This window comes from Salvia splendens, chromosome 6 (genome assembly GCF_004379255.2).
Source record: "Salvia splendens isolate huo1 chromosome 6, SspV2, whole genome shotgun sequence".
NCBI classification, from domain to species: Eukaryota; Viridiplantae; Streptophyta; class Magnoliopsida; order Lamiales; family Lamiaceae; genus Salvia; species Salvia splendens.
This window is the reverse complement of record NC_056037.1, coordinates 2988401-3003884: the sequence shown is the minus strand read 5'-3', so window position 1 is coordinate 3003884 and position 15484 is coordinate 2988401. Positions and strand designations below refer to the sequence as shown.

General features: G+C 37.9%; 3 protein-coding genes across 6 annotated transcripts; 2 read left to right on the top strand and 1 right to left on the bottom strand.

Annotated features, from left to right (window-relative positions):
* Positions 1–286: 286 nt before the first annotated feature.
* Positions 287–6465, top strand: LOC121807731 (protein NO VEIN). The gene is made up of 5 exons (XM_042208016.1): positions 287–838; positions 1131–1468; positions 2885–3533; positions 4957–5214; positions 5294–6465. Exons 1-5 carry the CDS (start codon positions 311–313, stop codon positions 6197–6199), a joined length of 2679 nt encoding a protein of 892 aa, XP_042063950.1. The 5' UTR covers positions 287–310; the 3' UTR covers positions 6200–6465.
* Positions 6466–6576: 111 nt separating this feature from the next.
* Positions 6577–10168, bottom strand: LOC121807196 (alkaline ceramidase-like). Of its 4 annotated transcripts, none has more exons than XM_042207411.1 (3): positions 9991–10168; positions 8000–8321; positions 6577–7414 (listed from the first exon to the last, which is right to left on the bottom strand). In XM_042207411.1, the coding sequence occupies exons 2-3, from the start codon at positions 8248–8250 to the stop codon at positions 6901–6903; spliced, it is 765 nt and encodes a 254-aa protein (XP_042063345.1). In that variant the 5' UTR covers positions 8251–8321; positions 9991–10168; the 3' UTR covers positions 6577–6900. The 4 variants fall into 4 exon arrangements, with proteins under 4 accessions (XP_042063345.1, XP_042063346.1, XP_042063348.1 ...); XM_042207412.1 differs by having other exon boundaries at positions 10090–10164; XM_042207414.1 differs by lacking the exon at positions 9991–10168 and adding an exon at positions 9298–9944.
* A 1790-nt stretch (positions 10169–11958) lies between these two features.
* Positions 11959–12913, top strand: LOC121807802 (probable methionine--tRNA ligase). The gene is made up of 3 exons (XM_042208131.1): positions 11959–12171; positions 12255–12399; positions 12851–12913. Exons 1-3 carry the CDS (start codon positions 12051–12053, stop codon positions 12876–12878), a joined length of 294 nt encoding a protein of 97 aa, XP_042064065.1. The 5' UTR covers positions 11959–12050; the 3' UTR covers positions 12879–12913.
* Positions 12914–15484: the final 2571 nt, after the last annotated feature.

Here is a 15484-nt window from a genome sequence, read left to right as displayed (position 1 = left end):
ACAGTTAATATTGTGTTTTTTTTTTTAAATTTATGAACCCAATATATTATTACCCTCATAGTTTTATTGTGTTTTTTAATTATTTTGATGGTATTCATCTCTACATTGCATGAACGTAAATATTACTCCACTAGTACTAGAAGAATAGTCTGTACAAAAAATTATTCTCTAACCTTATTTCAATTATTTATTTTATATTTCTAGTATTTTATCAGTATTTTTGTAGAAGTGAAGGGAGTATAAAAGTAGGTTAGGTTATACTCCTCCCGCCACCCACAAATTGGAACTTCGTCTCTCTTCGTCTACCTCAATGTACGGACAAAACCCGCCTTTCCTTCCCGACGGCGGCGGTATCGTCCATGGGTCATTGCAACCACCGCAACTACAGCTACAGCAACACCAAATCCATCTGAACCCTAATTTATTCCCAAACCCCAATCTTTTCGTCCCCAATTTATTGCCTCAATTTAACCCCTTTCTCCAAAACCCTAACAGCTTCCTCCAGCTCCAACAGCTGTTTCAGAACTTGAATCTCCCTGTTCAACTGAATCACGAACATGCTGATTTTCAAGCGCCGTATCAGAATGAATTTAATAACAATGACAGCAACAATAGCTTCCCGCAACAGCACGTTAAAGTGGAAAATGAGATGGCTGAGAAAGTTGATCAGGCGGCAAAGAGCGCTTGGAAGGACCTTTTGAAGTCGAAAGAGAATGTTTCGGCGTGGAGAGTTTCTCAGGCAGCCTTGTTGGCGGTGAATGCCGGTTCATGGGAAAGTTTGGGGCTTCCGATGCAGGAAGTGCCTTCGCTGAAGTGCATCATGGTTACAGAAGAGAAGGTAAGCAAATTATACTTTTATTGGAATCACAAACCGTTGATCTTTCAATAGTTTTTCTTTCTGTTTTTGGTGTGCTACTGATTTGTAACTGAAATTTATTAAGGTTGATAGAGTACTCGACACTTCTGTTGCTTTGCTACTTTTTTTTATTTATTTGATTATGAGAAATATAAATTGTGAATTACAAGAAATTATTTGGTTTTGTTTGCTGCGACATTATCAATTTATACCTGCTTCTTTATTTCAGCTTAGAGTTCATAATTTGATGCTTGTTTGTTATTTTTTTTTATAGATCAATGCATTCATACACTGCTTTTTAGCGGCTAGAAAAATTACTACGTTGTATGATTTGGAAGTGGCAATATGTGAGAGTGAGGGCATCAAAAAGTTTGAAGAGCTGGAATTGGGTCCTTTGGTGAAGCACCCACTTGCTGTGCATTATTTTTCTCTGACTTCTAAAGTTACTGAAGTTTACAGAATAAGAACCGAAGAAATAATATCTTACCTTTGTGAGTTTATTGATACTCACAAAAGGAAAAGTATTAGAGCCTATTACTTTTTGAATTTTATTCGTGAAAAACAATCTGCCAGTGGCTGTGAAAACCTCTGTGTGCGGGTCCAGGATTTCGGGTAACATTTTTTCTCTGGTAAAATTTCAAATGATTTATCTAGAGCATTGTTACGGATTACAGCATGATGGGCTCTTGTATAATTAGGAACCCATTTCTACAACTGTTTGTTTCACTAATCATTCTTTATCAGTTATTTGTTTCATTAAGGATTCTGTTTCTTTCAGTATTCAAGCTTGTTATAGTCAACTTTTATCCGTTAGAGTCAGAGTCAGAGGAGTTCTTTTCGTTAGGGTTGAACCAATTCATTATTTAGTTCTTTTCGTTAGGGTTGAACCAATTCATTATTTAGTTCTTTTCGTTAGGGTTGAACCAATTCATTATTTATAGGGAGTTCTTTTCGTTAGGGTTGAACCAATTCTGTTTCTTTGAATTCTTTCAGGATCCAAGCTATGTTTCATATACTTATTCATTCAGAAATATAATAAAGGTTCACCAAATACGTTTGTGGCCACTTCAGAGGAGTGGCCTCTTTGGAGGAGGGTTTGTTTCAGTTCTTCCGTTATGTTCTTTTCCAACCTCATTTGCCTTTACTCTAACAGATTGATTCATTGGGGCACTACTGCTTCCCCTTATTGGAAAAAATTGTGATGCATATTGATGCCTAGCCATGACAGATTTGGACATTTTCTGACATTATTTCCCAGCCTTGAGAATAAGGTTATTTCAAGAGGTGGAGCAGTTGATAGAGATCGTTGGTTACAGTTTATTATTAGTTATTGATTATTCTTTATTAGTCATTTGTTTTACTAAGGAGTCTGTTTCTTTAAGGAGCCAAGTTTGTTGATGGTTTGTTAGGGTCAGCTTTTTATCTATTGAAGTTTTCATTAAGGAGTCAACTTTGGCAATGGTTTCTTGGAGTCTCCTTTTATCTATTAGAGTTGAGTGTCGAATCAGGAGTTCATCGTTAACATTCAGTCAGTTCATTATTCATCTAGCTACATTTCCTATGTTTCATTCATTTAGAAATATAATTAAGGTTAAGCAAATACGTTGATATTTTCCATCCTTGTTGAGTTATAACTTATAAGCAAATTCGTTGAAATGTAATAATAAGTACATTGGAACAGTGAGATCTGGTTAATTTCTATGTAACTCTTGAGATTTCACATCCTTGTTGTAGTTGTTATTTCTTAATGAAATTTCCTTTTCCTATAAATGGTAAGTTTTGTTATGACCCATGTCCTAAATGATATGCACAATGCTGTTACTCCAGTTTCTTGAAAAATGTGGTGTTTCTTCTACGATGCAACATAGTTGTTGTTTTTCCATGCTGGAGTTGGTATCTGTGAAAAAATGTTCTTCATATCCTCATTTACTCATTTACCATATGTAAAATAACTCTGTAGGTGTAATGAGTACCATTTTTTTGGTTTTGTGACTTTGTTCTAAATAAGTTATGCTTTCTGTGTCTCAGATTCTATGTTAATCATATAAAGCAGGCAAAAGAATCAGAAGGTGTTGTACTAGAAAAATGTTATGAGAAATTCAGAAAGCAAAATGGGAAACGCAGCAAGAAGCGTCCACTTTTTTCAGAACAAAAAAATGAAATGGATGGCCATTTAAAAGAAAACTCCCAGCGCCTGAAGTCCTTTTCATCGGAAAATGCTTCTGGGAAACACATAAGATTTTTGTCATCAAGTTCAGCAGATGATGATAGTGAAGCGAATCATTGCGAAGATAACCAGATTGAGAAGAATACAAACGGCAGTTGTAATTTGTTGCTACCTAATGGTAGAGCGGAGCGTGTTGGTAGCTGTCCTTATCCTTCAGCAACTGAAGAAATGGAAAGACTGGGCTTGAAAAGTGTAGAGCCTACCTCATATACTCCTGGTGGGGGTGTAAGGTGTGATATGCACAATAAAAACTCCCGTCTGAAGAGAAAATATAAAAAATTGAGTTCAAGCACTTTGTTACCTCGCAAGTTGCCTAAAAAGCAGAAATTTGATGATGTCAAGCTTAATGGCTCTGATGATCAGAGTTTAAGTGGCGATTCACTTCCCATCGAATCAATGACATTTATCACTACCCGGAAAGCGGCATGCCTGGATAATAATCCAGATGAGGTAATATCTTGATCTTTAATGGTGATGCACAGCTTAGTGAAGCTGCATCCACACTATCTGTGCTTCCTGTTAAACTTGATAGAACATGTCCATTACCTGAGAGCTATTAGCTGATCATTTAGGGCATGGGATATGAGTTCAGGCTCCGATAATATACTTTTGTAGTTATATATTGATATCAAGATCTAGGTTTCCTCAGTGTTCTCCCTTTATCCTGAATTTGTTGAGTCATCTGTCCTTTGTTGTTTTACAATGATGGTCCATGTTGACTCATTCACTACTTTTAAGCCAATATTCCAAGCTTTCACTTAATTCACCCTCTCTTACTTAGATATATGTGTGGAGAGTATCTTCACTGTCAAATTGTAAAGTAAAGCTTTAGTGAGCTTTTTTATCCTACTTAAGCCATGATGAAGAATGTTACTTTTGGCAACTTGCATGATCGGTTATGATCGGAAAATGATAATGGAGTTTATTTAATGAAGAATCGGGTTGACCTTCCTTTCTCTTGCTCATTTAGCTCCTCGGTTTTTGAAATTATGCTTGGGGCATTTCCCCTGCTCTAAACTTGCTTTTAATGTGTTATATTGTAGTCTTATAACTTAATATGAAATTTTATATACTCTCTGTCCTCAGCCAGTAGTCCTGTTTTTTCTATTTTGGTGTGTCCAAAAAAAAGTTTGTCTCATTTCATTTTTGATTACATGGCCCATTACTTTTTTCTCTTTTATTTATTCAAGTTCAATTTCACTTTTTCTGTCTTTTATTTGTTCAAGTTCAACTAACAATACTTCATCCACTTTTTATCTCTCTACAATTTTTCATTAAAACTCGTGTTGTCCACTACCAAGACTATTGATAGTGGACGGGAGGGAGTATTACATTTAGCAAGTTGTGAACTGTGATTTTATGATGCATTCTCATAGTTTGACCAGAAGGGAAGCGTAGAATTGCTGATTCTTAGCTTGCTATGCCTGGAGTTTGAAATTAATTTACTTTTAACACTCCTGATTTATCTTTCTTGAAGATTTACATTTATTTTCACATTTCAATTTTTCTTCAGTTGTGAAAATTTTGCACTATGCTGATGTTAACAAGCAATCCAGCTAATGCTCCTGCTTAGTGGTTTCTTTTTTTAATCTCATTATCTATTAGATGGTGCATATTGTTGATAATTTTTGTAGTTTTTCAAATGGTTGCTACAGCTCTAATTTGGAACTGATGCTATTCAGCTCAGCAACTTTATATTTTTTTTGAAATGTACTCCATCCAAGTTCTTTTTATTTATTATTATTGTCTGCATACAAGTTGATTGGTAATACTTGTACCAATTGAGGTCAGTAACTTGTATTGAGGCTTTGTAAGAGAAGTGCAGATCTGTTCTATGCCAGTCTTTATGACATGAACATTCTTTCTTTCGCAGATTGTAACTCGTGAGGCTATTGCCTATGGTTTAGAAGGTAGTAGCCCCATTTCTTTGCTGGTGAATTGGGTTCTTCCATATGCTCAGCGCTACATCTTCAATGTACACCCGGACAAATATGTTCAACTTAAGCATTCTTCTTTTGAGAATCTCAAACGCCTGAAGATTGTTGTTGTTGAAAAGTTGTTTTATCGGTATAAGATAAAGAAATCTGACATTGCATCAAAGAAAAGATACCAGTGCAACTGCCTTCTGCAGGTAATGAAGATGCAACCTCAGTTAGGGGGCCCTTGTCGATTTGAGTTTTCATCTCTAACTCCTTTACTTGATTTTGCAGGAAAACATTTTATACTGCCGTCAGGAATCAGATTCACACTCAATATTTCTGGAGTTATCTTGTTTACTATTTGATGGAACTCCTGAATTGCACTTTGCAAATTTCCTTCAAACAATCAAGACCATGGCCGAATCGGGTGCAACAGAGGAGCAAATAGAATCGTTCATTATGAACAGCAAGAAGGTGCCAAAGCTCCCTGATGAGGAATCCATCTGGTCTCTTCAATGTGCCTCATCATTGGTGGAAAATTATGCTGCACCCATACCTTCTGGCTCTAGGAAGGTTGAGGGTTTGAGCAATTTACGATCCAAATGCAAACCAAATGATTTTAGCGTTGATGTTAATTCAACAGCTCCTGGAGCAGTTCTAGTTGGGGTAGAGGTTCCAGAATCCCAGCCTAATCTTCAGAGCAACTTGGTGGCATCCAACCTGAATGTAGTTGCGGATTCTCTTGATCTCGATTCCTCTGATACCACAGATGTACGCCCACCAGTTTTTAGTGAGAAGGATCCGGAACTTGAGCAGGCATTGCTCACAGGGAGATTAGGGGAGCATGTGGCATTCAAATATTTCACGGAGGGAGAAATTGGTGACCGTTCTGTGAAATGGGTGAACGAAACTAATGAAACTGGACTGCCTTACGATATTTTACTGGAGGGTGATCACAACACTACTGAATATATTGAAGTAAAAGCAACCAGATATGGAAGCAAGAATTGGTTTCTCATATCTATTAGAGAGTGGCAATTTGCAATTGAGAAAGGTGAATTTTTCAGCATTGCACATGTTGTATTGTCAGAAAATGATATGGCGAAGGTCACGGTGTACAAAAATCCAGCCAGATTGTGTCAGCTGGGTAATCTGAGGTTGGCAGTTGTGGTTCCAAAGCAGTACAAATGTTCGTAGGGGTGTCCAAATGGGTGGTAAGGTATCAGGTAATTCGAACCTGATATGCGATGCGGTTGGCAGTTTTGGTTCCATAACAGATAGCGAGTATCGGGAAATTCCTGATTCGAAATGTGTAATGCTTAATCGATGAGAAGTGAGAACTAGACCGTTCGTGTTAGAGAAAAAAATTGAAAATGTGTTTCTATTTCTTGATCTATACATACTTCGCCCCAATCGGAGATACATAACGACAGCAATATGGTTTGGAATGTTTATTTGGTGTCTTTGATGTTTGGAACAGATATTCAGATTGTGTTTTAAAATTAGATAACAAATTTAAAGGTGGAAACTTGAAAATACAAACTGTATATTTTGAATTTTATCGGAAAACCCAATTATCATAATAAAAATAAAATAATTATTATCCCAAAATTCCATAGAACAAACATCTCAATCAGCCCACAAATATTTTGTAAGCCACCGTAAAATCCAATTGACCAAGACTAGAAACTGTTCTTGTCACACGATATATGAAAATATGCTACCTCATAGTAATATTCTACTTTTACAGTCAAAATTTAAATATCAACCATCTAAGTTTACTTCCAGCTATGATTTACATACATGTTTCAAAACAAAATTAAAGAGCAAAAAATGAATCTCAGTTTTTCCCAACCAGCACGTAACATATTCGCACTTTCTCACAATTAATATCCATTTCACTGTGCTTTTGGTTTTTGAATGTTCACGTAAGGGAACATACCCAAAAAGTGCTTTACTTTGGGATTCCACCCTCGTTGTTGTGCTCGGCAGAACATCAAAAACGTGTTGGCGAAGTACGAGTTGAAACCCATTAAAACATGCCACAAGGCATGACCCTGTGGATTGAAGTGCCACAGCGAAATATCCTTGCAGAAGAGACGGTCGGCTAGCCAGCAGATGGTTGCTGTCACAAGAGTGGCCACATAGAGCTTTGCCAGCCGCTTAGCAGCTCTGTCTTCTGTGTGAATGTAATACTTGTACATCCTGGGAATGCAAAGGAGACAAAGCAGTCCGTAGTGTACCTTGAAACCAAGGTTGAAGCGAACTTGTGAGTGTGCAACTGCGAATGCTGCGCCATAGAGAAACAAAAACGTGGGCATTGTACTTCGATAATGCCAGTCGGGAGAGTAGAGAATGTAGATGTAAAGGAGCATTTCCCACACCATAGGTGTTTCGTCCCCTTGCTGCTGCCTGAAGAAATTCAAATTAATGGGTTATTATAAAAAAATAGTGCTAGATATATCAATACTAGATGCAGCTTAGATGAACTATTTCACAGAAACTGTCTGACTTGCATAACTAATTTAGATATACCCTACTTTTCGATAAGTTTAACTAAATAGGTACTCAAAACTATGATCATAACGTCATACTGTCTTAGCCCTTCTATATGAGACCAACTTCAAGCATGTTACAGAAATAGTCAATCTGCTTGCTTATAACAATTTGAAGCCTAATTAAACTAAAAGCCATGTTACATCATAAGCCTCACACTTGTCTAGTACACAGGACTCATATAAATTCTCTTTTACTATTAAAATCGCAACTGACAATCCAATTCTGAAATTTGTTCCAACAACAGGTTTCATTAATTGTATATGGTGTCCCCTAATGAACAAGCATTACGACACTCGACTATCATACAAAACGTAGAGACCGACGAGAAGCAGTATTGTCCACTACATGTCACATGTTTAAAGATGATAGTAACACAGGACATAGATCTGATTTCAAATAGGAAAGCAGAAAAGGCAAGGACACAATAAAAGAACTTACAGTCGCTGCAATGTGGCATGATATATCATGCTGCCAATGCCAAGTATCATATTTGATAGGTGAAGGACACTGAACCTTTTCTCAAATCGATATTTCAAAGAATTAACAAGACCAATTAGTGCTAGGAGGATGCATGGGACATTAGATATGGTGTTGAAAAATTCAGCAATATAGGAAGAGTGGACATAATTCAGCTCACACCACTCATGTGTGGATGTCACAGGGCCCCAAAAACTTGACAGATTTTCCATTTCTCAGTACTTAAGCTTCGCTGTTATTAGTCTTTCTTAGAGTGCGCTCGGACGTAACTATTTCCAGAATCCTACAGAGAAAATTTATCTGATTGAGTGTGCAGACCAGATATGAGCCAACTTAGAAAGTATAAATTGAATAACCTTCATGAGCAAATATAAGTATAAATCAACTCAGAGACACTGATGGAAAAAAATTGCTCCAATGAGATCAGGGGGAGGGGGGCATGTCATTAACACGGCAAATATTAGAAACCATATACTTTGATCATCTCATCAATATGTCATATACAACTGAACCATGAAATTTCGATTAAAACCTTTAATTTTGATACACTGCCAATAAAGTGAACTGCCTCGCCTAATCTTATTGTCAGAACTTTAGTAATTCAGGCTGGAAATAGAATTCTGAAACAATTTACACAAGTCAGAAATAGTGGAAGGAGCATGATGTGGACATTTACACACAAACCAGCAATAGGCCATCTATGAGGAATCAAGCATTAAGACATTCAAGTAAACATCATTACACCATTCTAGTATGAGCTTAGGATCTACAGCAATATAGTGAAGTAGGGGGTAGCAATCTTAACATGAACACTTGAATGCACATGTCACTTTTTTACAGCCTTTCTTTTCTTAGACTCTTATTTTCTGATGAAATTCTTAGAGCTCTTATAATCGAGGTTGGAATCTCTACTCTAGCCGTTTTTGCATTTCTCCCATTTCGTTTAGAAAATTTCACTTGGTTTGATAAATTTACTTCAGAGCTTCTTCAATAAAGAATAAAGGTAATATTTGACCAACTAAGCATGCTGCACATGGGAGAGTGAATCACAAATCTAGTTGACAAATACAATCAAAAGAACACTTGAAATCATCCTGTCACTAGTCTATTCCATTGCTCTATGGCAATTGAACTAAGAACCAACAGAAATAGTATCAAAGATAGCAGGCCCAACAGATATTGATAGCATATATAGAATCTCAATTGCTAGGGAAAAGGGGTAAGAAATCCAAGCATAGCTTAATTTCACCAACTCTTACTTCAATAATATAAGAAAAATAGTGTAGAAATTGATGATTGATGTAGAGTTTTAATGTTGAGGAAAAGTGATTCGAGTCACACACAGAGCTGATAAATTCTACACGATGTCAGAGCTCGATGGCGTCGGTAAACTACAGCATAAGGAACTTTACACATAGCCACACATAACAACAATATATTTAGCAGAAATCTCAACTTTGTTTCTTAGCTAAAAAGGTGTGCATGCTCGAAAATACATCTAAAAATGACATCAGACTCAGCCACTAAGATTTTCTCACATTTTGGAAATGTAATAGTAAAATGAATCAACCTCCACAATCAATATAAATACCAGAATACTCCTATAAATGAAACAGTGGACATGAATAAATATATTCAGAAGCAACAAATTAGCTGATGGTTAACAATAACAAATTAATAATGCCAGACTAACATCCACCAAACCGATCTCTAAATCAAATATTCAACAGCACGCAGATCATAGAAAATATCCCAAACAAGGCACCGATCATTCCACTCAACAAACCGCCAACCGTTTCCCAATAGCAGCTATCCATATCCAATAAATCATTAAAAAGGAATATAATTAGTTTCCTCGATCAATCAAATACCCGCACCGCTTAATTTTCCGCATTACGTTCACCACAAACACACGCGCACATGAAAATCGTCGAATCACAAAGCAAACTGACCTAAAAACTCAGATCTGCAGCAGCGGCCGCTGCATTCACACAACGAACCCTTCGAAATTCGGCAGAAATAATACAGATATCACCGCTGTATGCGCGTACCTATATGTGTTCGTATACGCGAATTGAAGTACATAGCCGGATTCTTTTCTTCCTCGTTTTTAACTTATTTTGCAATTACAAAATTATTTAGGATTATTATGCTTAAATACTCGTTTTAGTACAGTATATTCTTTTGTGCTATATACAGTATATTCTTTTTTATTGTGGTAATTCTTTATATTTCGTAAGTTCAGCTAAATCTGATTTAAAAATAAAAGTGTAGTTTGAGAGTCTGAGAGTAATGTTGTCTTTCGAAATTTGAATGATAATACTGAAATCACAAAAATTCTCAACTGTCTCAATTAAATTTTTATTATTTTTTAGTTTTATTAGGCTCAAAATGATAGTATCGTCTATTCATGTAATCACATTAGTATACGTATGTGTTACTATTCATTCACATCACCAAAAATTATACGGGTGCGCCAAAATTGAATTTTAAAGTTCCACAATTTGTCATTCTAATTATGAAATGGGTAATCGAGATTTGACCAAAATTTGTGAGTTTATAAATAATCAACTCTTTTATGAATATATTTATAGTTTAAGATTTTTTTTTTATTAATCCATTACTTTTCATAATGAAATCATAAAGTTTCGTAGCAAATTTATTGTATTTTATGAAAACATTGTATTTTACACTATAAGCTATCCTCTTTGCTATTCTCAAATTTGTTACTCCATATTAGAGAAGAACATCTAAGCATCCAAAAATGTGTATATACTAGTACTAAATACTAATATCAAGTGATATGATGTGATATTCACTCGTATAGATGAAGTGTAGAATTTTGAATTTGTGCGATTCTATTTGATAATAACATAAATTGATACTACTACTATATCAGTTATCGTTTTCACTTAGATAAAGTAACATAATTTGATGTGATGTGATATGATATGATATGATATTCCCTCTTTACTATGCATTGTGATTAATTATTCAGTCAATTAGTAAATATTAGTACCAATTTTGTTGATTGGATACTTGTGCATATTTCTTTGCTTTTTTACACGTATCTACTTTCTTAAGAAAATAAAGTTGATTCCATGTTTAATTTGGAAGGAAGATGTAAATGACAATTTTTAATATTCAGTGTAAATTTTTAGAAACGTTTCATAAATTAAGAAAATCAATAGCTCATTTAATAGGTAGACATGTATTTGTGAAGAGTGATAACACCTTATTATTCGTGATACATTTATTTTTTATATGAAATTTACGTTTAATATGTTAAGTGAATAGAAAAAAATTATTTTCAATTAAAATACTACTCCCTCCGTCCCACAAAAATTATCTCATTTTTTCATTTTCGTCCGTCCCACAAAATTTGTCTCATTTCACTTTTTGCTATTTTTGGTAGTGGACTCTCATTTTCCACTAATTTATTCTTAATCACATTTTATTATAAAATTAATATATAAAAGTAAGATTCACGTTCCACTAACTTTTTCAATCCACTTTTAATTACATTTTTTAAAACTCGTACCCTGTCAAAGTGAGACAATCTTTATGGGAAGGAGGGAGTATATTGTAGCATGCAGTCATACTATATATAACTAACATATTGTCGTAATGTGCAAATTGCATAGATATTGAGAGTGTTGGAATGATTCACTCTTGATTTGATAAAATAGCATCTCTTTGCTTACAATGTAGTATAATCCACTTTGGATCTATAAAAAATAAATATGTAAGAAATAATTAATGAAAAAAGTTAGTACTCCATAAAATTAATTTATAAATAAAATATGAATGTAAAATATAATACTGTACCCTATAGTAATGTAATACTATATTTATTTAAAAAAATAAAAATGACATAAGAAAAATGGAAATTAGGTAGACTGAAGTTGACAAATCAGTTGGAATGGCTTCTATAAGAAACTGGCAGTCTGACATGTCAGCACAGCAGATGGAGTATTTATATTCAGCTGAAAACATAGAAGGCTTGTAGAAAATGGGCGATCACATTCGCAGCGCAGCGGCGAAGCTGCCGATACAAGGGAAGCGGAACATCCTCATCACAAGCGCCTTGCCTTATGTGAACAACGTCCCGCACCTCGGCAACATCATCGGAAGTAATTCCCGCTTCAATTTTGCGTCTCTCTGTCTATATAAATTGAATTTCTCATGTTAAGTTCTGTTTGGGGAACTGATTTAGGTGTTCTGAGCGCCGATGTCTTTGCGCGCTACTGCCGGATGAGGGGCTATAACGTGGTCTATGTTTGTGGCACGGATGAATACGGCACTGCAACAGAGGCTAAGGCAATGGAGGAGGGCTCTTCTCCCAAAGAGATCTGTGACAAGTAATTTGCTCATGTTTCGATCCCAATGTCTAACATGGAACAGGACAAGAATGCAGTTTCCTGTCTTAGGATGGATGACCAATATCGATCTGTTTTATGTTGCATTCTTTGGTTCAGTTCTTTGTATTGGATGCAGAGGCCCCTTATAGTTCGTGGCTAGTAAATACTAAAACCTGAGGGGTTGAGAAGGAAACAAGACAAGTTTCAACAGTTCCCTTGAAGTTTCATCTTCTGGAACTCAGAAGTCACACGTTTTCTTATCAGAAGCACAATATTTTGGTGTGCTTTATTTTATCTGGCCTAAAAAAATTGATTGTAATGGCTAGTATTCACTTCTAGATTTTCGTAGAGTAGACCTCTTGCGTATGATTTTCGCGCCTACTAATCTTCACCTCTGAAAGAGATCCTTACTCTTCCATTAGCACTTTCTAATAGTATTTTAGTAGTTCAGGTTCAGGATATGGTTCGATCATCCCTGATGGGGTACGTACTAAACAAGCCCAATAGCAGTGACGGCCCATCAGCCCAAAGCCCAAGGAAGAGTATCAGTTCGGCATTACCAAAGAGTTCGGCCCCAGCCGCATTACCAAAGAGTTCGGCCCCAGCCTACAGCTCGGTAAAAGCCGACCAATAAGTTCGGCATTACCAAAGAGTTCGGCCCCAGCCTACAGCTCGGTAAAAGCCGACCAATCCAGCTCTACCCTCAGATCGGCAAAAGCTGCTCGGCAATAGTTCAGAAGTTCGGTCTCAGTATTCGACCGAACTGGGAGATAGTGGACTCATGCAGAACCTCCACGACCTCCACTACACGATCTATTTAGTGGTGTCAACTCATGCAGGATCTCATGCAGGATAGCGGACCAAACAAAGAGATAGTGGACCCATGCAGGATCTCATGACCTCCACGACATCCACTACCTAGTTAGTGGTGATGCAAGCCACGACCTAGTTAGTGGTGATGCAAGCCACGATCTTAGTTCAATGTATAAATAGAACTTAGATCAGATAGAGGAGGGGCTAGACATCAAATAACATATAGCAAGGCTGTATTTGTAAGCTGTAAACCAGATCAAGCAATACAATCTTGCCCTCCTTTCTTCCCGTGGACGTAGATTTACTTCAGTAAATCGAACCACGTAATTCCTTGTGTCGTGATCTATATTCATTACCTGCATTTACTACCATCAAAAATTCGCCCAACCATCACTGGCGCCGTCTGTGGGAACAGAGAACCAAATTTGTGATAAAGCGAATTTTTGACCCTTTTTTCCACCCCAAAAAAAAAATGCATACCAGATCACGTAACACCCATAATACCGTTCATGATAACCATGAGGAAGCTAGTCCAGCCCGCAGGTCTGGAAAACAGCCTCGGGAGAAATCTACTTCCAGTTCTCACGGAGAAGGAACAAGCCGCTCAAAGACTCATCGCACCGAGTCTTCCCAGCAGCCCGATTTGAACGAGGCTGTCAAGTTGTTTTTGGCCGAGAAGCAGGAAGAGTTCTTAATTTTCCTGCAAAAGGGCCAAAAGCCGGAGACGAAAACGGTGGATTCTCCCTCCTCATCCAGACATGAAAGTCACTACCGCAGTAGTGTCGTGTCTTCCAGGAAGAAGAATCCTCAACCCCGACATGTTCCTGTTCCTCCTCGGTACCGGAATCACAGGAGAACTCCATCTCCTCCATACCGAAGAGATGTCGGGTTCGCCATGTACGGAGCATTGAAGACTCCGTTCTCGGACGATATCACCCAAACTCCCTTGCCACAGAACTACCGAACTCCGTCGATGACTTATGACGGGTTAGAGAATCCTCATGACTTCCTGGGACGCTATCAGTATAACATGGCGAACCAGGGTCTCAATGAGGTCCATATGTGCAAGCTGTTTCCCGAGCTGCTTATCGGGAACGCAAGAAGGTGGTTCGATAGCCTCCCCCAAGGCAGCATTAGATCTTACCAAGATCTAATGGATGCTTTCCACAGGAGGTTCTTTCAGAAAGCGGAAGCCCGAATCACTTCGGCTCAGCTGCTTTCTATACGTCAAGGTCGCGACGAAAAGATCAGCGACTTTATGACGAGATTCCACAAGGAATGCCTACAAGTAGATGATCTCAATGATCTACTTGTCATTTCGGCATTCCAAAATGGAATCCTGCCCGGAGCTCTCTACAGAAAGCTCGTGGAATGCAGTCCGCAAACAGTTCAAGAGATGTGGGACATTGCGGACCAGTTCTCCCGTGCCGATGAGGCAGACCGTCGCAAACGGTCTTTAGACAGCTCATCCCGAGGAGACAGGAGGAAGCCCGATCATAGCGATCAGGGACATCCTCGCCGAACTCCTTTTGGCGATCAGGGACATCCTCGCCGAACTCCTTTTGAAAGGATTCAAAGGACTCCGGTGCAAGACCGATTGGGGCCACGTCTCAATCCCGAGAAGCCGCCCGCTCAGTTCGTACCATTGAACAAGTCGAGAGCGGAAATTTTCGAACTGCATTCCGATATGTTCGAAAAACCAAAGCGGATGACGAAATCGGCCGCGCGTCGACCTCAGGATCAATATTGCTCTTTCCATCAAGACCACGGTCACGATACCGAGGAGTGCCGACATTTGGCTGCAGGTATTGATGCTCTTGTGAAAGCAGGGACGTTAAAAAAATACCAAAGCAAGCAGCCGAAAAAGAACAAAAAGCAGAGAGGTGCAAACTGCGCTCCTCAGGATCTGAAAAAGCAACAGGACCCCGAAGACGATGACGAGCTGCAATATGATGGAGTAATCCTGACTATTGATGCTCTCCCTGCCGGGAAGACTAAATCGTCCCTGAAGTCAGAGCGCAGAGGCTTCAATCGAGAGGAGCCAACGCATAAAAGGCTGAAGCAGGACGAAGTGATTACATTTTCAGATGCAGATCCCGTCCCGGCCATCTCTCCTCATCAAGACGCTATTGTCATCCAAGCCGGAGTGGCAAACAAACTGATCCACAGAGTGTTTGTGGATACCGGAGCGTCAGTCAGCATTCTTTTTAAAGAATGTTTCGATAAACTAGAAGTGGATCCAGCTCGGCTCAGTCCGGCTCCACTTCCTCTG